This window comes from Rhamphochromis sp. 'chilingali' (genome assembly GCF_963969265.1).
Source record: "Rhamphochromis sp. 'chilingali' genome assembly, chromosome: 19".
Lineage (NCBI taxonomy): Eukaryota > Metazoa > Chordata > Actinopteri > Cichliformes > Cichlidae > Rhamphochromis > Rhamphochromis sp. 'chilingali'.
Window position 1 is genome coordinate 11,782,921 of NC_137946.1, and position 24,336 is coordinate 11,807,256.

General features: G+C 39.0%; 2 protein-coding genes across 5 annotated transcripts in view; one reads left to right on the forward strand and one right to left on the reverse strand.

Annotated features, from left to right (window-relative positions):
• On the forward strand, window positions 1-22,630 carry LOC308386548 (transcriptional regulator ATRX-like). The gene is made up of 35 exons (XM_080866165.1): window positions 1-179; window positions 1,432-1,535; window positions 1,624-1,658; window positions 2,266-2,294; window positions 2,426-2,550; window positions 2,878-2,994; window positions 3,401-3,510; window positions 5,243-5,310; window positions 5,412-7,174; window positions 8,389-8,449; window positions 12,325-12,479; window positions 12,682-12,858; window positions 12,930-13,035; window positions 13,266-13,356; window positions 13,515-13,700; window positions 13,850-13,994; window positions 14,208-14,317; window positions 15,148-15,291; window positions 15,402-15,579; window positions 15,677-15,814; window positions 16,925-17,100; window positions 17,182-17,299; window positions 17,391-17,521; window positions 17,598-17,662; window positions 18,072-18,172; window positions 18,257-18,416; window positions 18,493-18,584; window positions 18,685-18,790; window positions 18,882-19,059; window positions 19,373-19,564; window positions 19,680-19,823; window positions 19,909-19,980; window positions 20,063-20,158; window positions 20,641-20,769; window positions 20,855-22,630. Exons 1-35 carry the CDS (start codon window positions 160-162, stop codon window positions 20,936-20,938), a joined length of 5,706 nt encoding a protein of 1,901 aa, XP_080722291.1. The 5' UTR covers window positions 1-159; the 3' UTR covers window positions 20,939-22,630.
• ccdc61 (coiled-coil domain containing 61) overlaps window positions 22,198-24,336 on the reverse strand; it is a 5,851-nt gene continuing 3,712 nt past the window's right edge. For all 4 annotated transcript variants that reach the window (XM_080866175.1, XM_080866174.1, XM_080866173.1 and 1 more), the window contains exons 9-13: window positions 24,221-24,299; window positions 23,949-24,146; window positions 23,816-23,849; window positions 23,535-23,601; window positions 22,198-23,434 (exon numbers count right to left, since the gene is read on the reverse strand). In XM_080866175.1, the coding sequence (XP_080722301.1) occupies window positions 23,340-23,434; window positions 23,535-23,601; window positions 23,816-23,849; window positions 23,949-24,146; window positions 24,221-24,299 (473 nt within the window). In that variant the 3' untranslated portion in view covers window positions 22,198-23,339. The remainder of the gene's footprint in view (window positions 23,435-23,534; window positions 23,602-23,815; window positions 23,850-23,948; window positions 24,147-24,220; window positions 24,300-24,336) is intronic.

A 24,336-nucleotide genomic window follows, 5' to 3' on the forward strand; every position in this document is an offset into this window, starting at 1 on the left:
GGAAAAAAGAGGCGAAATAGATCCATTGACGGGCGGTTCAGTTGTTATCAATAACGGATGTGTGGGATGTGATGTGGATCATAGATTAAGCGCCACATTATTTTGTGCTATGAAAGTGTAAAAACTTGAACGACTTCGGTTGTTCAGCTGCTTCGCAACATGTCTGCAGTGACGCTGAGGTAAAACCGGCGGTTTACAGTGCGCTTGTTTAGCGTTGCTAGCAAATATAACGGCAAGCTAGCTTAGCCACTTGCTAACAGAGTTAGCTAACTGTTATTTAAACCAGAATGACCGCATAGGTAATAATACTCGGGCCAGTTCAAGTTTAGTTTAGTAGTAACATAATAGTAATGGAGGTAGGACAGCACATTAGGCTATATAAATCGAAAAACGTGGCTTTTCGTAAACAGTTCTAGAAGCCTTTTCTTAGCTAACTTTGGAGGAGCTGAACGTAGCATACATAAGCTGGCTCATAATTTGAACTCAAAGGAGTGCAGTGATTTATAGTACACTCCCGGGAGCAGAATCTGATCTCTTTGTGGTTGCTTAAAAGTCTGTCCAATCCAAACAAGCCCTGCTGACCACTTGTAAATAAGGGGGCATCAGAAAGTAGTCTTCATACCATGTTAACCTAGTTAGCTCTACTTGTAGATTTGAGGTTGGGCCTTTGTCTCATGTGAGAGGTATTTACATCGATCAGGAAAGTGAGTTATTTCTAATTCTAATGTTGATCAGGTGAGTGTAAACTTTTTAGCTGGTATAAACGAACAAGTTTTGGACAAAACATAGGTTATGATTATCTAAAACGGAAGTAAGTACCTCTATATAGTTTAGCCAGATTTGTGGGGATAATACGAAATGCAGTTTTTAAATGATTTCAGTTATTAAGCGAACAAAGCTACCTGGTCCCGTGTAGAAAAAGTTGTTACAAAGCCACTTCTAATGTTTTGCGACATCCTCCAGTGAATGCTTCAAGAAGACCAAAATGAAGGTTTTTGGAGTGGCCTAGTTCATTTGATTGAGACAGGCATCACCATAAACCAGTCATTCATGCTCAAAAAACCGCCAATGTCACGGAATTAAAGCAACTCTGCAAGGAAACCTGAGCCAAATTTCCTCCAAAGCGATGTGGAAAACTATTTACCAGTTATCACAAATGCTTTATTTCAGTTCTTGATGCCAACAGTGGCAAAAGCAGTTACTAGGTTTAAAGGGCAGTTTTTTTTTTCATGTAGGTCAAAGTAGGTTCGGATAGCTTTTTTCCCCTCAATAAATGAAATAATCATTTAAATAACTACATTTAGTATTTACTCTGGTTATCTTTGTCTGAGCTAAGAAAGCAGACAAATACTTTTCCACAGCACTGTATAATCCGAATTGTTTTGTTTAATCAAATAAACACTGCCCTGCTTTTTTTCCTCTCCTGTCCAGCAACTCTACCAGCAAGCTAAATGTATTGGTCAACAAACTTCATGAATACTTGGCTAATTCCACTGAGGACAGCAGTGGCACAGCAAAAGTTGAGGATGCTGATGGTACATCTTTTAATCACTCTAACCATGACTAATGGAAACACGTTTACATGCATTACCAATTTATTTTTTACTGATCTTTTGTTCACAGGTTTGACAAACAGGTGCTGTTCTACTTTGACAGAGGTAAGTGAACATGCATAATAAACACATGTCAGTGTAGTATGTGTGTTTGTAGTGTTTCGTCATGTTGCGTAACACTGATGGCACTAATGGTGCCATTAACGGTTTTATCTGGATTTAGTAAAAACAACAGCCCTTCTCCAAAATGTATTAACACAGACTCGATCTACAACCTAATCTAGAGAGACAAATAACAAATATTTGTCAAGTGGATAACTAATGCGTATAAAATGTCAAGTAGATTAAATTCTGTTCTTGTACACCTCACACACATTGTCTGTATCAAAGAATCATAGAGCCGGTTCATCCACTTACATGTTTTTGTTGCTGTTTTATTAGGAATAGCGATAGTCTTAACAATTTGTGTCACAATTTCTCTCAAAAACTCAGTTATTTTTGTCATCTGAGCAGTAGTCTAACTGTATGGAGGTTGGAGGTATCTGTAAAACATATTTGCTCAGTATTATGAAAATTATGTCATGTCCTTATGCTCTATTCAAATGACTCACAGACTCAGAAAAATGTTTTAATGCATTTCCCTTTGGGATACTTTTCAACACAAAGCCATGATGACCATCAGCCTAAATAAACAAACCGTCTCGTTTTGCAGGCTGGTGCTGATGGCAAGTACTCGAGGCGGTGAGTTTATTGTGTGTTTAAAAGTATTTCAACCACAAAATTTGTGGTGTGCATCATCTCCTTTTTTGCTGTCCATGTAGGTTTTTAAACTTTGTTAAATATAGCTCATTTCTCTTTAACTGATGTTACAGAAAACCCTCAGTTGTCATGAAGCACTCTGGATTGGATGAATCCGGGGACTCAAATGCAAGTGAGGACTTGGTTCTTGGACCAGTTAATGCAAATGGTCACCTTGATATCACTAGATTGCCTAAAGGTAGGTCGTAAGGTTGTTGACTGCACACACACTGCTACTTTGACACTAAACATAATTATTTATACACCATCATAACATTTTCCTAGAAAGTGGGCTAGTGTTTCATTCAGAGTATATCGTTGATAGACTTCACGTTTATATCTGCATGTTGTTGTTGTTGTTTTTGTTTTTTTTTTACTTTATGATGAAGTTAACAAAATTAAGTCATTGTAAATGTGCTGGAGTGCCTATAGGGTATGCAGGATCTTCAAGTCTGTAACTGGCTTTGGCTTTCTAATTTCATATTTAATAATGATGGAACTGTATGATTACTTTTTGTTTGCACAGGCACTGTGCTGGTCAGGCCTGAAGCAGTCGACAATGGCAGAGATGATTTCAGGGGCCCGGAGTTTCGCAGCCGGAAATCAAGCGTAATGCGGAAAGAGTTTTCAAGAAGACGTGGAGGTCAGTTACTACTCCTATGAAATTGCTCACTAGCTAATGCTCAGGCAGGAATTTTAGTATAAAGAATCAAATCTGCAACACATCAAAAAGAGAATGTTTATTCTATTAGTTCTATTAATGGTTTAGGCACAAATGCTCAAGTATTTAAAGTAATATGAAAAAAATATCACTTCACTTAGTATCTAAATAGTCATTATTTTGGAAGAGAGCCTTCTGACAATCCACTTTGGAGATTGCAGTGCCTCACTTTTAATCTCCACTGCCTGAGTCCGGTAAGGGATCTCGCTCTTTTAGATTTTACCAGGAAAATGTACTGGGTGTACGTAAAGATGCAACAAGAGAAGCTGTCCTGCAACCCATTCTTTATAACCATGTAATTGCTAATAATGGAGCTTTTGTTTCCCAGGAGTTGAACACATTGGAATTGTGAGTTGCACTGCGTGTGGCCGACAAGTTAACCACTTCCGGAGGGATTCCTTGTATCGCCACCCAGTTCTGAAAGTCCTTATATGCAAGGTGAGTCTGCTTATTGATATACTAGAATTTTTTATTTCACCCACTTTTTGAACGTTATCAGAACAATATAGTCAGTAAGTCCAAAGCACAGAAAAGAATACATAACTTTGTGCTGTTAAATACTACATTTATATTCTTTGGGTTTTTTGATTGTTAATCATGAACATCATCAGGCATATCAGGTAGGGCTGCTCAATTAATCGAATTTTAATCACGATTACGATCTGGGCTTTCAACGATCATTAAAAATGACTGAGCCGATTATTAGCCCCTCCCTCATGCTTTACTCTCGCGCTGCTCCGTGTGGTAAATCAAGCGCACCGCTCTGCATTTCGAACACGTGTCACAACAATTAAGAGGACCCGAGGGAAGCTCGGAAAGCTAAGCAGAAGTTATTTGGAGAGGAGAGTGACTGCCGTTGGTTGAAAAGAGGTAAAAAAAAACTTCAGTGGTGTGGAAACATTATGGGTTCGCGGAGTCAGACGTGGATCAAGTAGACATAGTGTGTAAACTTTGCTACGGTGTAGTAGCTGCACCACAGAGCAACACTGCAAAGTTCACTAAACATAGATGTTTACATTTTTCATTTATTTCTTATATTGCAAACATTTGCACTGTTACCAGTATTTGCACACTATTTTATATTACTTTTTAAAAGTCATTATTCAATACATTGTTATTGTTAACCCTTTAAAGCCGGTCAGAGCAGCACGCTCCGTTTTGTGTAACTATTTTTAAATCCCTGTAGAACCTTGTAGGCCTTAAAAGCCTATACTGGTGTTTTTATAAGTCATGTTTGACTTTTCTGAATAGTTTCTGGGATGCTTAGAACTCAAATTGCACTGCTAGAACTAGTTTATTTTGATGCACATGCTGTTTTCTTTGCAAATTTGCATCATAGGATTGTTTTTTTGTTTTTCCTGCAGTATATAAAAATTGCTGTATCTCCAAAATAAAACTATGAAGACACTCAAAATAAATTTCCTGTTGTTGTAAACTATTTTTTGCAACTTTTTTGTATTTAAAGTTTTGAGAGATAAACCTCTTAAATTTCTCCAAGTAGAAATATATGTAAAAAAAAAACAAAAACGATTTTCAATTTTTTTGTAGTTTATTGCACTTTTTTGCAATTAATGTAGTTACTATGGACTTAATACATACATATTATTAAAATATGGGCTATAACAGTTGTATTGATGTATAGCAACTTGAAATGCTCCCACAAATGGCACTACAACATGCAAAAAAAATAATATAAGCTCTGGCGGACTTGGTTCTATGGTAGGTCTTAAAGGGTTAAATAAATATTGTCAAATAATCGTGATCTCAATTTCAGTGAAAATAATGGTGATTATCATTTTTGCCATAATCGAGCAGCCCTAATATCAGGTGTTTTTAATTCTTTTAAACCTCGGTCCTTATTTGTGGTGCGGCTCATAATTTGTCTTGGTGATGTGTGTTTATTCTGTTGGCCTTGTGTGGGTGGCTTCTTGTCATGAATACCAGTAAAACAAAAATAAAACTACTGTCATGCACAATATTGAGCCAGACTGATTTGTCAGCACTGGGTTTGATGCCTGATTGAAAACAATAGCAAAACTGAAAAAAGATGCATTAAAAAAACCTGACCTCAAGTATATTGATATCATCAACAGAATTATATTTTTCACCTTGTTAGTGTTTATAATACATTGCTCAGAGCTGTTTCTAATTAAATGTTTTGTTTTGACAGTCTTGCTACAACTATTACTCAAGTGATGACATCAGCAAGGATTGTGACGGGATGGATGAGCAGTGCAGGCACGATTTAGTAGCATTCAGTCATTTAACTGAAATATTAACATTTCCATTAACTCACTTTTGTCAGCCACATTTATCATCTCTCTTTTCCCCTCGTGCAGGTGGTGTGCTGAAGGAGGCAACTTGATCTGCTGCGATTTCTGTAGCAATGCTTTCTGTAAGAAGTGCATTTTAAGAAATTTGGGAAGGAAGGAACTGTCGGGCATCTTGGAGAGCAAATGGTACTGCTATGTGTGTAGCCCAGAACCTCTTTTTGACCTGGTCATGGCTTGTGACAGTGTCCTTGAGAACATGGAACGTTTGTGGCAACAGCAGCGCAAGAGGAATCGAGTCGATCCGGGGAAATCTGAGATTTTCAACATTTTACCACACTCACCTCAAAACATTTCTCTGGATAAATGGGATCACACTGGTATGGATGGAAATGTGATGTTCAACTACAGCATGCTGCAGGTTTCCAAGGACATTACCAAAAAGGCCAAACATTTAGTGGACTCAACAAATACCTTAAACCAAACTTTTGTCAATTTCATTCATAGTGTGACACAAAACAAACCAACACCTGGTGTTCGCACTAGGTACCTGAAGTCATTTTTGGAAGTAGTTAAAGGCTTGAGAAAATCGCTAGCAGGACTGGAGGATAGCCTTAAGGAAGAATTCAGTGATTTGGATGTATCGAGCAATTGGGAAAAACTGCTTAGTGACCACTTTGATGGACTTGTAACAGAAGCAGAAATGGAGATAGACATACCTGATGACAGGTGCTTGAGTGACTTGCAGAAATTGGCAGCTGAACATTTAGAAGATAACGACTCTGACTCCAAGGGCTTTGCAGATGGGAGTCTACAAGACTGTCCGGGCAAGGAGATGGTTTCAGGTTCACATAAAGCCAGACAGAGAGCACAAAAGATTGGCCTGAAATCTACTGAAAGCGGCGTTGACATGACTAAAAAACTAGTAGTACAACTTACACCTGTAGCTATGGAGCAGGAGCCGTCATCTGCGCCCCCCAAAACCGAGGAGGGAAAGAAAGATAAGAAGTCAAAGGAAAAACATGTATCAGAAGATGAAGAAACAAGTGGTAGCAAGATGAGCAATGACAACTCCAGTGCATCTCTGTATCTAGAAGAAGAACAGGGCAATAGACGTTCTCCTCGGGTGAAGACAACCCCTTTGCGCCGACCAAGTGATGTGAAAACCAAAACATCTCTCTCAGTAGGAGACAGTGACAGCGACTCTGACACTGAAGAGGCCCCCAACACGGTGCCTGCTAAAACAACTGAAGAGCAGAGTCTGAGCAGGACAAGAGACGACTCTGATTCAGATGAAGTCCCTGCTGCTCTGCTTGAGCGAGCAGCGATGACACAAAGTTCTGATGAACCCCAGAGTGATGAAGATGGTGGTAAAGCGTCGCCAAATAAAGTGGCGAAAAAATGTCTCTTCTGGCTTAATAAGAACACTCCAATCTCACCAGAGAATATTAGGCGGAAACGCAAGATACTGGATCGCACCCCTGAGGCCGACTCAACTAACAGAAGAGTCAAAGCTCGCGGTGAAAGTGGGACGGACTCCTCTAGCGACGAGCAAGACTCGCAAAAGAAAATAAAACACTTAAATACGCTGAGGTCAATAGGGAAGCCTCATCTTGTCAAGAGAGGAGAGGAGGGTGTGGCTAGAAAGCGGAGTAGGATACAAGGTGAGGACGCTAAGACTAAATCTCGTCAGGAAGCAATGGATTCATCGACCTCATCAAGTGAAGAAGAACATGACGATGACTCTGGGAGCGATGGAAGTGATCAGAAGATGAAGCCAATCACAGAAGATGTGGCCTTATTAGGAGCAGCTGCATTCCACCAATCGTCAGGTGAGTTTTACAGGTGTCTAGATCCATTGTGCAAAAGTCTTGAGCCACCCCTTAATTCTTCATATTTTACTTCCAACAAGTAAGACTGCAATAATTCTTCAGGCTTATTGAAGGTCATTGGCTGCCTTTGCACTTTTTCATTTTTAGCCCAGTCCTTGTACCTGACCAGAGCTACTTACCACTGATCTATGAATCATTTAAGCTTAAAAAAGTCAACTAACCAGTCACATAACAGAGAACTTAGCAAAGAACCAATTTTAAATTGTATCTTTAGGCACTTTGTTAGTAGCAGCTTGTTCCCATTTCTTTTGCACAAAAAATGCCAAAGTTAACACAGTTTGGCAGGCATAAAATAGTATTTTCGCACCAACAAAGTGATGCCCAAAGAGCTATTGAGCAAGAACAATGTATCTCAACATGGCATCCAGCATGTCAGTAGAAAATTTGAGGAAACAGGGCAAGTGTAAGGACAGAACAAGAAGTGGCAGGCCTAAAATAAACTATCTACAGCAGATGAACAGTATCTGGGTCAAGAGATTAGGAAGCATGAAAAAAAATCTAGTAAAGACCTGAAAAAGCACCAGTGACTGTCAAGAAGGAAGGGAAACTTTGAGAAATGGCCCTTTTTAAAAACATGGTGGAAGCTCTTAATGGTGTGAAACTGCATTTTAGACAGTGGTGCTGCCAATGCAATAAAAGCATATCTGGATAGAAAAACACACAGTGGAACACTGTCAGTCATTGATTGGCCGCCCCAGAGAGAGGATTTCAAAATTGTTGAAGCAGTGTGAGATTATATTGATAGAGAAAAGAACAAAAGGCAGCCAACATCCAAAGATTTGTTTGAATGTCCTTTAAGAAGCCTGCACAACTACTGAAGATGGTGTTGAAGAATAAAAGTGGTCATTTGTTTTGCTTTTATATTGTGTCACCATGTATGTTTACATGTTTCAGTAAATTGTTTAACCTATTTTCCATTTTCATAGCAAAATATAAAGAAATAAGTGATGGCTCAAGAAGTTTTAACAGAACTTTGTGTCATTAGTGGTTCGTCATGAATCATGAAGTAAGAACTGTGACAAAAATAAATATGAATATTTTCTTTCAATGTCCACACAATCCAGCATTCACTTTTTCTGGCAATATATATGTTTTCAAAACGTAGCAGCTTAATTTCATTTTGAAATTCATGTTTCTGATGTTTGTTCTTATAGGAGATGAGGAGCAGTCTGGGCCCTCATGGGCAGCAGAAGATGACGATGATCCAGAAAATAGGTACGGTTCAAAAAGCCCGGATGTAGAGTTTGTAAAGCAAGTTAGGTGTAGAAGAAAAGCTGCAACTTCAAATCCTGACGTCTGCGCAAAGTCTAGCAACACCCATGTCATTAGGACTCAGTTACAGCCAATTCAAACACGACCCAAACGTAGCTGCAGTAGGGCCCCAGCGATCAAATACACATTCTAGAGATAAAATCGTGACGTGGTTTTTGTTATTGATAAGCAACGTAATCTGCTCGTCTTTGTTTTATTTTTTACATTTAGAAATACAAGAACATTTTAGTATTATTTCTTATATCATACCTGCGTATTCTCCCTGGGACACTTGGCTGATGTTAAGAGACCCACTTGAATGAAGGAGGTCAAAGTATACATTTGAACAGTGAAGCTTGTTTTGGCGTACAGCTTAACCTGAGCACCACGAGTACAGGTGTGGTTTCATTGTGAGTATAAAAGTGAGCTTCGATGTACTGTTCATTCTGTGTTTTTACAAACTACACAAAAACAACATGGAGTGGCACTGTTGACTGAAGTAAATGGAGTGTTATTATTTTCCAGGTGAAGGATAAAGTTTGAAACCTGCCAGCAACATTATCTGCACATATTATGACTTTAAAAACAATATAATTTAATCAAAACCTTTTTCTGTTTTATATTACAAATGGGGAGCGATGCTTGCAGAGTTGCAAAACATGTTTAAAAATTTTATGCTTCACCTTTTTTTTTTTTTTTTTGAATACCTGCTCCTAGCTTTAATGGTCACAGTTGTGGTGTGAGCATTCAATTGTGGGCTAGATGGTAAAAAGATTGGTTTTTGAATAAACTGATCTGAGACAATGTACCTGGCTCTGTACATGTGTTTAGATTCAATTTATTCAGCTTTTGAATAATTTTAGGCCCAAAAGTTTGATGCGTGCAGTCCCTTTTTGTAATTTTTCTACAGCACAGGACCCGAACGTCACACACAAATGGGTTTTTATTTGACACCACAGAGTTGTTGCATTATAAAAGTGTTTACTTTATTGCTGCACTTTGAAAGAAGTGCCAAAGTGTAATTACCTTTATGGTATTGTGAGTGTCTGTAAGTCTCACGATTTGTTACATGGCTCCTCTCACAGTCCAACAAACAAAAAATGCAAACTTTTGTTAGTTTAGCAGCTCTCAAAACAGTTCTCAAAGTCTCCCACAGCCCTCACCTCAAAACAGTATCATGAGCTGAGGATACGCACCCAGCCTTCCAAACCAGCTATTGGGTTTTATGCAAGTTGTGGTAAGTTAACCACCAGCTGCAGTAGAAGTAATGTGCTTTTTTTTCATTAACATGTTTGATAGTTAAGTGTTTGTTTGATGCACCTTCAAGGCTCTGGTGTTTACACTCGGCCATCACGATGTATAATCTAGTACAATCTAATTTGATAAAATACCTCTGTAATCTGGTATGTAGTCAGCCTTCTTTGAAAGTTAGGAGACTCCCAACAATTGTCTTTGAGCAAGTTTTTACTTCATCTCTGGAAACAAGTTGAAATCCTGCTGCACCGCTGACACCCACAGTCACAGCTAATGCACTTTGGAGCAGGCTTTGTGTCAGCCTGACACTCACTTGCTTTCCTGTGTGCTCATTCCAATGACTTAAGTCAAAGCGTGTCGACATGCAGGTATTACTTGCTTCAGTTTGTCAGGAGTCTCAAATAAAAGCTAGAAATCCAGTCAGTTCACTTGAGCTCTGAAAACTATTACATATTGGTAGGGAGTAGAAGCTGAGTTCGAAGAAGTTGAATACTTTGAGTATTACTTTTGTTTTCTGACTGAGATTATCTTACGTCTCACACTCATTTTCCACCTCTTTACCTCTGTTAATATCTTTCTGTCGAGCTTTCTGATACCAACCCTTTCCAATGGAAGTGAGTGAAATTTGATTACTGCTCTTGGAGGCTAAGCCCAGAGTAATAGCACAGCATTTGTGCAATACCATTGAAGTAGCTAAGATTTACCGTAAAGTGCAATCAGAGATGAATCCTAATCTCCTTTTTTCCCCTCTAATTTAACACCTCGCATCTAAATTTCTTCATTTGGCCTACTCTTCTCCCAAATGATGTACGTGCTATGCAGTGTTCTTTAGAAACACCTATGCTTTTTCTAGTGTTTTGGCCCACTTTCTATACACAGACTATACATTACTGCTGACCATTAAACGTAATGACTGAAACTTGCAGCCGGTTAAATCCTGCTTAACAGGAGACCCAGCTTGTGCTTTTACTCATGTAAAGCAGATGAAAACATTTATTTCAGAACAGTGATTATAATCGTGATCATTTCTACCTTATCTGAAATGAGAGTGGGCTGTGAAACAGTTGTTAGAGTGCAAAAAACAAGCAACCAAGTTTACACTATGTCTTTATTGATGTGACTTGTTTGTTTTCTCATGTTTTTTTCAGGGCGGATTTTCTGACAGCACAGCAGTGAATGCAGTGCTGTTAGGCGACAGTCACTTAAATCTGGGATATTGTAGCCTCCTATCAACATGAATAGCATCACATGACGTCTGTGTGTAGTTGTAGTGCAACTTTATCATGGGGAAAATGGTCAGCAGAAATGTAAAGTTTACATTGTTTGTAGTTACTGGGCTAAAACGTAGCATGTGGCTGTGTTCATTTTCATTTCAGTGTCTTTGCGCTTTCTGCTGCGTCTTTCTTCTAACTTGAAACATATCAAATGAGATTCAAGACTCTCATCTGTTCCTGCTGCTGTCGTCTAACATTTCTGTACTGTGTGTACTTTAACAATAAGTTCTCACCGGACGTTGGATTTGGTATCAGTGAAAGTGGTGCTTATCTGATGTCCACTGACCTGGATTATAGCCTACTTGAAAACAGGGTCAACCCTGTGGGAGAAATGGCTGAAGTAGGATGCAGTAGACAAACCCGAGCCAGATACGACTCATGCAGTGTTGGGTCCACGTAAATGGAGTTTAAAGGGGTTATTTATTGTATATATTCTTCAAAACACCACATGGTATTAAAACAATGAACTTTTTACATGTTTTTTTTTTTTTTTACGTGAATTTTACTGCAGTTTGAATATACTTCAGCCATTTTTGAAATGTGATACCCCCTGGGGTAGGGAAAAAAAAGTTAATGTTTCATTCTAAGTAAATCTTTATGTACAGTAATTTTCTGTTTTTGTGTCCCACGTGTAATTTGTCCCCCTTTTCAAGAAAATTGGGAGAATCATGATTATATTGCCTTTTGGTCGCCTCGAAAGATTGTAGATCTTCAAATCAGAGCTGTCACAGTTTAAAGGATGAGCGGAATACATGAACATAATGTCATTTTTGCAAACATATGTCTGTCAGACTCGAGCAAGAAAAAAAAAAAGAGGGAAAAAGAAAGAAAAGTGTTACTCGCGATTTCCCAAGGGCGAACAAACTATTGAGAGTTTGAGACTATTGTTTTTGTGTGTGAAGAATCCTTGTTTGTCGTAATAAATTCTTACTCTTAAAAATGCCTCTGTCTCGTTTTTCTTTTGCTTTCTATACTAATGTTTTGAATATGTCTTTCAGTGTTGTGGCAGTTCTTTTTAATTGGTCTGTGAAGCAACTACAAGAGCTTCAAACTGGGCTCATCACTTAAAGACATAATGCGGATCCACTAGAAGCGACTCACCATATATAGCTGATTTCTTTTTAATGCCACCAGCTTTTGGAATATTGGCAGCTGAGCACTTAAATGATCATTTCTGTGTAATATAGCCCAAATATTACCATATTTTGTTGTAATGTGTAACAATAAGTGTAAAAATATCCAGCTGAAGACAATGAAACTGATCATGAAATGAACTTCAGGTGCCTTTTCCTTCTCTTCTACTTTTGAAAGAATCGCTAAGAAATTGCTATTGGCCCAAATTAAATCCAACTACTCCTCGGGTGATGATATCTCTTCAGATGAAGAAACACAGGAGGATGAATCTGATTCACTGAGTGACAAGGAGATCAAACGAGGCAATGATGGTAGTGGAACAGATGAAGATGGTAAGTTTTTTTCTTGGTATTACAAGTTTTAATCTTGTGCATTTCCTTATGAATAGATTTTCCAGATTTTATTTAACCAGTATCTCAGTTATGAGATTAATACAAAATTGCGAAGCTATCCCAGTGGCAGAGGGCTGTTATATCACTTGGGGTGGTTAAAGAGCATAAATAATAATAATGATAGAATATGTCTCTGATACAGGGGAAGACTTTACCGAAGATTCATCTGACTACTACTCTGATGGGCCCATCTCCAGGCACCACCTCCTCCGTCACAAACTTATCTTAGATGAGGGAACATCAAGTAACAAGGATGCACCAAAGAGCAAAGATGGAAAACGGGAGCGCAAAAGAGGAGCCAGGAAAGAAAATCAGAGCTGTAAGAATAACTTAGACAGTGATCAGATGGAACAGGAGATGAGTATCTCGTCTAACTTGTTTTCTGTGAAGCCGACAGTGAAAGTGAGGCCGACAGCGATGAGCTGGATGAAGATGCTGGGATGAGTGAGGAGCTGAGCGAGTCGGGTGACGAGGCTGGTGAAGACAAGCTCAAAAAGTATGTTTATTTCAACTTCCACTGATAAGAATCAGCGTTCAATTCAGTTAAATTTATACCGTGCCAATGCACAAATTGTAAAGACCTGAAAATAATATAAAGAAGAACGCAAAGGTTAGATTTGAGCAAGCAGCTTAGTAGTTTTAGATTTACTGGATAACCTGATCGGCACAATTTCTTTTTTTTTTCCTTCTTTTTTTGAAAACATACTTTCTTATTTTTAACTCCAGAGCAAACACAAAGGTGAATGATGAGCTTCATGGTTACGAAAAGAAAACGCAAGTGGCTTACATTTTGTTGTCAGACTCCAGCAGTGAAAAGGTATCGAATTATCCTCTTTTATCTCTTTATGAATTTATGTGTTATTCTTCTTATCTCGGCCTGTTTATGTGTGATACCATAAACCTTGTCCAAAAAACAACAACAGACAACTCTCGTGCCTGATTGACATACTGACTGTTGGATTGTTCTCTGGACAGACCGATCAAGAGGATGCACCTGAGGAGGCCCGCGAAAATAAAGTCACCCCGAAAGGACGCAAAAGGATTCGCAGAATAATTGAAGATGAAAACCTTCGTGCTGAGACTCAGGAAGCCCTGAGAGAGGAGGAGGAGAGATGCAAACGTTTGGCAAATAGGGAACAACAGATGGAAGACAGGAGAGAGGTACTGCGCTAAACTTCACCATAGCAATAGAAATCAGTGTTTAGAGCAGGAAATGCTGATAAGATGCCTTGTACCTGTAGATCAAGGACACCGAGCACAGCACATGCAACGCAGTGAAACTTTTTAGGACATATTTGTTTGTGTTGCAGATCATTGTCATAGAGGATGAGCTGTCTCAAGTGGCGTGTCCCGTCACAACCAAGCTGATCCTGGATCAGGATGAGGAGACCAAGAAGCCTCTCGTTCAGGTGCACAGGAACCTGGTCACAATATTGAAGCCTCACCAGGTGGACGGTTAGTTTCTGTCTTTTGTGTTTTGCTTTGCAATCATGTTGATGCTTAGGGCAGTTAGATTAATTATACATTTTTAATTTTGTGTTCATTAAGACTTTGTGTTTGAAATCCACGTCTCTCCTAAAACTTGTCTAATATGAGCTAATTGTATTTAGCTTGTTAAAATGTATTTAAAAACACCCCAAAAACCTAATCACAATGTCATTCCCCAAGGCGTCCAGTTTATTTGGGATAGTTGTTGTGAGTCTGTGAAGAAGGCCAACTCCTCTCCTGGATCAGGCTGTGTACTGGCACACTGCATGGGCCTCGGAAAGACTCTGCAGGTAAAGACACACACATGTCCACCCTTGATATGCTAGTTGCACAGAATCACAAATCGCACTCCCTGAACCAAAGATTATTTTCTGTCTGTGCTTTCATTTTTGATACAGCCCGGTCTTTTCAGAAAGTTGTGATACTGTGTGAAACGTCAGGAAAAGTAGATTGCATTTTTATTTATGTATTTGAACATTTATTTAGGTTCATTTACTGAACATATCAAATGCTGAAATTGAGTATTTGTTTTATTGAAAATATAAAAATATCTGCTCATTTTATGCCTTGAGACAGTGAGATGTTTTTCTTTTCTTTTAGCAAATTGCTGTTTCCTATTTTTCTGAGCAGTTCTGTTGGGTCAATGGGTGACAGGCCTGGACTGTTTCGGGCTAGTTTAGCAGCCTGACTCTTTTTTGCTTTCAGTCATGATCTTGTAATAGATGTAGAATGTGGTTTGATGTCATCTTACTGAAATAAGTAAGAACTTCCCTGAAAAAGATTTCAAGTGGATGCCAGTAAATGTTGCTCTAAAACCTGTCTGTCTTGTTCAGCATTATGGTGACTTATGCATTCTATGTTCACTTTTACACCCCTATAGCATCACGAATGCTGACTTATGAATTGTGTACTGTTGACACACTGTGGGCTTTATGGTCCCTCTCTTCTTTAGCCTAGTGAATGCAGAGTCGTTGATTTCGGAAAACAGAAATGAAAGATGTGATCAGTCATACTACAGGGAAGTTTTTCACTTAATCTCAGTCTGTTTTAAATGAACTTGTCCATTAGAAGGGGACAGCACTTCTGGATGTGTCATATTCATAGTTGTCTCATTTGACAGGTGGTGACGTTCCTCCACACAGTGTTGCTGTCCACAGAACTGAAATTTAGAACTGCTTTGGTTGTGTGTCCGCTTAATACCATCCTCAACTGGGTCAGTGAGTTCAGGAAATGGCAAAACAACATGGGGGAAGATAAAGTCAAGGTAACCAAAGAAATTTAAAAGTGTTAAAATTATATATATATAAAAAAACAAGGCCAGAAATCTTTGGTTTGCCTCATATGGTGTCAGCAACATGTCCTTATTGGTCACAGGTGATAGAACTGGCTACAATGAAGCATAACTTGGGTCGACTCAGAGCTCTGCAGAGGTGGCAGAGAGACGGAGGTGTGATGATAATGGGGTATGACATGTACCGCATCCTGTCATTAGACTGTAAAATCAACAACGACGAGTGGAAGGAGGAGTTTTATCGCACACTTGTGGATCCAGGTCCAGTGACTTTGTTATGGCATGCTACTATTAAAAGACTTTCTATTTTAGGTGTCGTGCCTTTGCTCATGGAATCTGATGTTGTTTTTCCTTTCAGGTCCCGACTTTGTGGTTTGTGACGAGGGGCACATCCTGCGTAATGATGGCTCTAATATCTCCAAAGCTATGAATGCCATCAAAACTCAAAGAAGAGTGGTGCTGACTGGCACGCCACTGCAGAACAACCTCGTTGAGTGTAAGTCTGCAGCACTAGGTCATCATAACTGTGGCCATGAAGTCCTAAAGTGATTACAGAGAAACATGGGGATTATAATTAGTTTAAATAAGTGCATGATGGTGGAGTTACTCTCTCAAGTGTCCCCATTTAAACAGGATTTGCAGTAATTGTAGTCATCAAATTTTGTTTCCTTTATTTGTGTTCAGAAGCCAGTTGTGTAGTTTGGTTTCGATGCTTTTAACCTTTTTTTCTGACCAGGATACAAAGCTAGTTTGAGAGCTCTTAATTTGCTATGCTGCAAAGTGTCTGTTTGCTCTTCCACAGCCACTTCTTTCATTATGCAGCAGGTGTGACCTACTGCTAACATCCCTGAATGCTGTGGTTTGTTTGATTTATTTTGTTGCTCAGTACTATATCACACCTTTGAAATTCTGGTTGTAGTTCTGTTCGCTTCAGAACATCGACAACAGACATGAGAACATCCAGAATTTCCTGCCTTTGTAGATCTGTCTGGTGATGCCAAGCTACTGATTTTCTGCTTTGACTTATTTTATTTGTTTCATTTCGTTATGTGGATTCAAGTCAAAGTATAACATAGTGTTGGCACTACAAAAGTTCAGATCAGGCTTGATTTTTCCCTCTTTTTTTCTGACCAATCAGGCCACTACATTTGGCAAAAAGTGTACTTGCTCAAAAACGTACCACGGTACTGAATATATTGGCATGATTTCTGAAATGATTTCTCTGCCTCCTCAAATGACCACTCCGCCAACATCCTGAAAGCGGTCGTCATACCAAACCATGAAATTCTCCCTGCTACTGCCTCCTCTTGAATACTGAACACACCCAGAATCTCTGTTTCTTCCTTTTCGTGTTTAGAAACATCAGGATCAGCTCATCATCGCTTGATGCTGACTCCTTTTTTCCATAGTGTGTTTTTAAGGACAAATCTTCTGCAAAATTGGGACACTTTTAGTGTTTATTTACGTTACGTGACAAATTTGCATCCAAAAAAACTCTGAATTTTGATTTGTTTTTCACAATGTGCTCAGTTTTTAAAGGCTTTTAGCCTAATCTATTAGTTGTTTTGTTTAGAAATCTTATTGCGAATACATATTTTGTTCCCAGACCACTGCATGGTCAATTTCATCAAGAAGAACCTTCTGGGCTCACTGGGCGAATTCAGGAACCGCTTCATCAACCCCATAGAGAACGGCCAGTGTGCTGACTCCACCCCGAAAGATGTCCGAATCATGAAGAAGCGAGCACATGTACTGCATTCAGTGCTAGGCGGATGCATACAGGTAAAAATAATAGAACATCTGAATGCTCTCTTCATTGCATTTATATTCCAGCTCACAATACTGTGTTTGTCTTTTCCTTAGAGAAGAGATTACTCGGAGCTTCGACAGTTTCTGCCTCCGAAGTATGAGTACGTGCTGGCAGTGAGGGTTTCCCCACTTCAGTATAATCTATACCGATACTACCTTGACCATTTCACAGGTGCGGATCTGTATTGTGCCCTAAAATAAACCTAAAATAGATGTCTTTTTTTTTACTTGAAGAGTTTATAGATGGTTGTGCTTTTTCCCAGGTGTAAGCTCCTTACATAACAGCAAAAAGATGAGGCCTGGAGCAAACCTGTTCAAGGACTTTCAGGTCCTTGGCCGAATTTGGACTCATCCATGGTGCCTTCAGCTCAGCTACCTGAGCAAATTAAAAAAGGTAGAAAGATCTCCGTAACTGCATGTTGATTACTCATTAGTCTGAAATAACATGTTTTTCTTTTTCTTTTGCAAAGAAGAGTAAAGGTAAAGCAGCAGATCTGCCCAAGGATGCAGAGACCCCTATGACTGAGGCTGAGAGGTAAGACCTCTTCATTTGTTATTCATTAAAGCCTAAAGCACCCCTAAAACAATTCTGGTGGGTTATGGGAATACTAAAGACCTTTCCTTTAAGATGTATTCTCAAGCAGTGGTGGAACAAATACAGATTGTAGACCAACTGGCTATCCAAGGAAACATGATGCATAAATCTAGATTGAAAAATGGATGTTGTGTAGACAGGAAGTGTATAAACTCTGGAAGTGTCACTAATAAATGTGATTGTGGAGTTTGTATAGAATATTTGTATACGCCATATAGATTTTGGTAGTCAAAGTACCCTAAGGCAATGTTTATGCAAAGTTTCATCAAGGTTAGTCCACTCGTCCAGGAAGAGATGTGGAGCATGCATACATATGCTACAATGGTTATGTTTATTTCTTCATTTTTAGCTGGTGTGAAGGAATGAAAGAGAACGAAGGACAAGAAGGGAATAACACTCACAACAGCACACCAATTATTGATGATGTCAAAGTTGTCTGTGCAGTGGAAGGTATAAAAGCTCCACATGCCACTAATACTCCAACAAATATAGCTTGTGAAATGTGCTACAGTTTTTCCCATTTTATGTCTTTAGCAGTAGAGAACGCACCCATCAGCTTGAAGCCTCCGAGTCCCGATGAGCGCTGGTACAAGGATCTTCTCTCTGAAAGAGATGCCAAAATCCTGGAGCACTCAGGGAAGATGGTGCTCTTGTTTGAGATCCTGAGAATGGCTGAAGAACTGGAGGATAAAGTGTATGTTTGTTTTCTGATATGAAGCAGATTTAAACAAGTGATCTGCCAGCGTCTAATGTCATAAATGCGTTTGTAGGATTGTGTTCAGTCAGTCACTGATCTCATTACACCTGATTGAGGATTTTCTTGCGGATTCTCACCGTGCCAGAGACCCATCAGCATTCAAAGGTAGTATTCTATTAATGGGAGAGGAAAATAATGAGTTAAGAGGAAATGCCTGTTTATATTTTTATGCTTTTTTTTCCTCCTTGTGTTTAAATTTTAACAGCGGGCAGCTGGGTTAAAAATGTTGATTATTACCGCTTCGATGGTTCCACCAGTGCCACACTGAGGAAGAAGTGGGCAGATGAGTTTAACAATCCTGTAAATGTCCGGTAAAGAATGTCTCTCTCTGTCACATCTTTTATATGAACTACACTGATATAACAGAAGGTTCGGATTGAATTTGAATAATCTTTATTCTAGCGGCCGATTGTTCCTCATCTCAACAAAAGCTGGCTCACTTGGCATCAACCTGGTGGCTGCTAACAGGGTGATCATCTTTGATGCCTCATGGAATCCCTCATATGACATCCAGAGCATTTACAGAGTGTACCGCTTTGGTCAGCTGAAACAAGTGTTTGTGTACCGCTTCTTGGCCCAGGTAAGCTTGCTTTTTTATTTAGAAAATTGAGCTCCACAAAGTCTTGACCTTAAGTCAGTTGTGGCCTCTCTAGTAGTTTAGAAGAAACGGCACTGTTTAAAAGTCATATGTGCTTCTTTTCTACTGTGCCACTGTTGTATGTTCTGCACATGTTACATCAACAGATGAAATGTTTAAGATTGGTCACTAAATAGTCCTTTTCAAATTAAAACAACATCAGACGTAAACTGAAAAGCGATGCAAAAATTTATATGGACTAATTCTTGCAGCTGCAACTCTTTTATTTAGTTATTGTGATTGTTGTCATCTTCAGGGCACCATGGAGGAGAAAATCTACGATCGGCAGGTGACCAAGCAGTCGCTGTCCTTCCGAGTAGTAGATCAGCAGCAGATTGAGAGACACTTCACCTTTCATGAGCTGACTGAACTTTACACATTCGAGCCAGACCTGCTCAACGATCCAAACTCTAAGAAAAGCAAAAGACCGGCTTCTGTGTTGCCAATGGTAACGACAGTCTTAATTTTCAGTCTCAATCTTACAGTCTTAATCTTAGTCAAACACCACGCAGGTGTTTGACTAAGATTTTGCAGCACTAGATAACTTCTTGTATGTTTCTCAGGATACGGTTCTGGCACAGCTGTTAGAAGACTGCAAAGACCACATAGTGACTTACCATGAGCACGAATCCCTGCTGGACCATAAACAAGACGAGGAGCTCAGTGAGGCAGAACGGAAAGCTGCTTGGGATGAGTATGAAGCTGAGGTACAGGACTGCTCACTGCAAAGCACTGATTATCCCCACCTTTTACATCATATGCATATGAGTAAAACTGTCTGTCTTTACTCAGTCACACCCAGCCAGTGTTCCAGAGACCTCTCACCAAGATGATTTGGATTTAAAAACCAATGAGCAGCTATTGGTATAAATATGTCATTTTATCGCCTCACTGTTTAGTAACATTTGTGTTTTATATTATATATTAAGTAAAAATGTCTCTACAGGAACTGCTTAACAAAAGCAGAACAACTGTTTCAGTGACCTTCACGGCACTGCAGAAAATGAGGATTCACACTGTTGAGGAATACATGTTTCTAATGGTGAGTGACCCTCATATCCTGTGGCGATGGGCATTTTTTTTAAGGAAAATAAAGTTCTTTAAATGTTGATTTATGTTAGTTTTAAAAAGTATTTAATTCACTTTAAAATTGAAACATATTTTGCAAAATCTTTTGCATAGCTGTACTTGTAAAAAAATTCATTCAGTGCCATGCTGGGCCTTTTATGAATGTCGGTCAGTTTTTGGCACTGTTTTGTGTCATTAATGTCAGTAAACACTTCTTTGTCCTCCAGCTCCACAGTGTTTCTGATGGTGGATTGTGTTCTCTGGTCAATAATTTTATCTTGGCTGTTCATACTCTGTGGCTTTGAGTCACTGAATAAATAGGATTTGCATTAACAAGATCAGCTAATCCTGGATCAACTTAAAACCAGCGTTTTCACAAGGCAGTGGCAGATAACAAAATTCAGACGACTCACAATGCAAACTTATGTAAGTTGAGTTCAAAATATTCTGTTACAGCGGCAGCAGTACGCCCAGTTGCCTGAGGCCGAGGTAAAGAGCAAAGCTGAGGTCTGGAGACAATACGATCTGAAGAAGCAGGAACATTTATATGGTTTTTATCGAGACGCTCTTGGACAGCAACAAACAGTAAGTAATTTGTAGACCTGTGAGTGCACCTGTGTGTACGTACTATTGTACTAATATACATTTTTTCTATCATTCCCCTTCTTAGCTCACATTCAGAATACAAAGCATACTGAACAGTCGAAGAAATGATGCGACTCAGATGACTGTGAAGCAGCCTGGACAGACCTGAGCAAGAAAATTATCTTTGTAGGAGGAGAAAGTTGTAATTTTTGTTTTATTACTTATTTCCTCCAGAAGATTGAATGTTTTACAAGAGTAGTTTGCACTGAGCTTCCAAAGTTGTTTAAACGTAAACAACAGGCCAGCGGTGTCACTTTGGTTTAGCACTTTTTCAGCCTTTTCACAGGAAACATTATCATGTATGTAGTTGTAGTTGTTCAGTTGCTTGGCTGTTTCGCTGCTACCAAAAGCTAACTGGTGAATGTGCCTTAATCCTTGACCTGTTGATTAACTCTAATATTTTTCTATATTAAATTAAAGTCATATAGTAGACACTTACTTTTTTCATGCTTTAAAGTGCACCTTTTATATTTTCCTTATCTCCTGTCACATGTTGATGGTATTGATCATTAAATATGACTTTTCAAATAACGAGGTCAGTGTTTGTACATCTAATCCAGGCTTCAGGCTACTTTGAATGTTTTGTGTCAAGAGGATTTTTTCCCCAACTATTTAATATGTATGACATAAGTGTTCCTATTAGGGTCAAACATACAAATCTTCTGTTTACAATGTAAGCTGAAAAAGAGCTAAAGGGTTTGTTTCAAAAGATGAATGTAAAATGATGGAACCAAGGCCCAGTATTGAACTTTGAATCATATAAAGCTGTACCAGATGGCTATGTTTTTGATCCCACAAGGGAAATTGTTCTAGATTTGTTGACAGTAGTAGATAGTCCATAGTCTAGTGGTTATACATTTGGCTAACAAGTGAAAGATCCCCTGTTCAGTCCCAGGAGACACAAATCCCTTTGGTGTTGTGTCAGGGCGTCCCATGTTTAAAAAAAAAAATCTGCCAAATCAAACAGACAGAAGAAGCTACTTGTATGGCACATAAAGGTTTGACCTGCCATAAAAAACAAAACAAATATATGGCTTACACTAATCTTTTTTTAATCTGTGTCTGCATTCTTGTGTAAAAAAGGTGACGCTTGCAACACATTGTGGATGTGAGTGAGTGCCAAATTTCTGCATGGCATAAACCAACATAAGGTGTTCATGTTTCCCCTCCTGAGTATCCTGCTAGGCACACGGCAGCTGTTCAGACACTGTCTGGTTTGCCTGAGAAGAGGACTTGTTAATTAGTGAAAGCAGACCAGCTGCAGTGCTGGAAGATCTTCAAGGTACCCCTCAAGCTTCTTGTCAGCGAACACTAATCCAAAGGAAAGCAGTATGTATAAAACTATAAAAAGACTCCTTACACACAGCATATCTTTCTTATAAATTATATTTTAGGTGGTATAAAAACAATGGATAAAGTTCTAGTAACAGTCTGCAGACAACAGTTTCAGAAAATATTTGGCACTTTCTTATGAAAAATGTGCCAAGTTTTTACACACGTTACATGCACCATCAGCATAGTCTATTAAAACATTGTTTTTATGGTAAATATTGTTCCCTTATAGAGATGTCTAACAAGTTTGGAATCAGTTTGTGATACCATCAAAATAATGCTGAATTTAAAGGGCAGAAAAGGCTGTATTGTATTGCACTGTGTGGAACAATTAGACTGTATAGTGGTAACAAAATACTTGAGATGCACTGATAATCCTTACTTCAAAGTGGGAAGACAAGGTAAAATAATAATAATAATAATAATTAAGAAAAAAAAAAAAAAAAAAAAAGTGGAAAACTGACCACCATGTATCACTTATGTCATCCACTGATTCAGAGCACAGGAGCTGTAAGGTATCCCAGCAAGCACTGGGTGGTAGAAACAACAGCCCATTACATGTTTAAATGTGTGGATGTACTATAACATTTTGGTATACTCATACTCATGGACATTTCTGTAATGTATCAAAAGATGTATGGATCACTTTTTTAACACCAACTCATTAACGGAGAAATCGTAAAAAAATGTTCTGCATTTTAAACTGATGATGAAAGCAAGGATCAGACATGGATGTTGGCGTGCTGATAGATAGATAAATGATCTACCTGCAAACCCAGTGACGAAATGCCTTTCTGCATCATGGACTGAATATAAAAGGACTCAACTCTGCCCACACTATTAAACAAGCCTTTGAAAGATCAACATTTACCAGGCAATGCCAAATTTTACACACATGTATCAGTTTGTTTGGGCTTAAAAAAGGGGGGGAAAAGCTGGCAACACACAGACAGTCATATTTTAAGTTAATTTATAAAAACATAAGAAATTAGTCCACAAAAAGGTAGTCCAATGACCTTCATATTGATGGCTGTAGTTTCCAGAAGTCTGAGCTTCCAGAGGGAGTTTTAGTCTCTGATGTTAGTGCATACTCTGCTAAACCCGAAGCTCGGGTCCAAATCAGGATTTCTTCCTCAGTTTTATGCAGATGATGAAATCAGACAATCCTGTGCAGCAGGTCAATGTCCTGTATCCAAGTCTCTCATGTACTCCTGCAGTGCCTGCAGCCTTGCATCAATCTCTGATAGCTCTGTACCTGTATCTACAGAGCTTTCTGGGGTTTGGGACAACAAATGACAAATTAGACTTTAAAAAACCAAAAATGCATGTAAACTGATGGGGACAAAAAAAAAAAAGTTACAAGTACAAGTTACCTTTGTCTTTGACTCTGAGTGTTGGTGTGCTGCATAATGGCTTCCTGGACAGAAGGCCTCCCCTGGACTAGAGACAGATAAATTGCACTGTAAATGTTAAGGCCTGTAATATTCTGTACTTAGTGGCTACAAAACCATTAAAAACTATAACTCTCAGTGATTTAATTCCACTAACATCTACTACCTACACTGCTTTCATACCCAAAAAAGGCTGGTATCAGCCCTTTTCAAATACATACAGGAGAGGACAACAAATAAATAACAGGAAAGTCATTACTCACCACATTGGGTCCATTGTAAGTCTGTTTTCTTCCTCTGAAAACATGAAAGAAAAAAAACAAAAAAACAACCCAGACATTAAAATAGCCAGCTACACCCACAGGGCCTTCACAAATCCATCCAAAGTACTATCACCTGTACAGAGTTTTGGTCATTTCATCCATGTCCACTAACGAGCTTTCAGAGGAGTTCCTGCTCCCTCGCCGCTCCATAGATAAACTCCTGCCTCTGCTGCCTGACCGGGTCAGCTGAGGATAGGCTTCTCTGGAACGTGAACGGCCTCTCTCGGGGAGCACGGGTGATGCCAGCATGTCCCTTCGCACCTTCCTTTGTCTGACACAGAAAAACATGCTTGAGCAGCTACTACACGGAGTACTGGCGTATACTCACAAAGTGAGGAAACCAACTTTTTGATTTCTGCCTCCTTCTGTCTGCGCTGCCTGTCCTGGATATATGCTGTTGGATCAAAGCGTGGAACCCGTGACCCTGCAAAAACAGAAGTGCTTATCAAGTACAAATCTTT

Excerpts from the sequence above, each read along its gene's own strand:
- LOC308386548 (XM_080866165.1), top strand. The coding sequence starts at position 160 with ATGTCTGCAGTGACGCTGAG. Across the intron at positions 1,536-1,623 it reads AAAAGTTGAGGATGCTGATG|GTTTGACAAACAGGTGCTGT; the intron begins GTACATCTTTTA and ends TTTTGTTCACAG. Across the intron at positions 1,659-2,265 it reads GCTGTTCTACTTTGACAGAG|GCTGGTGCTGATGGCAAGTA; the intron begins GTAAGTGAACAT and ends CTCGTTTTGCAG.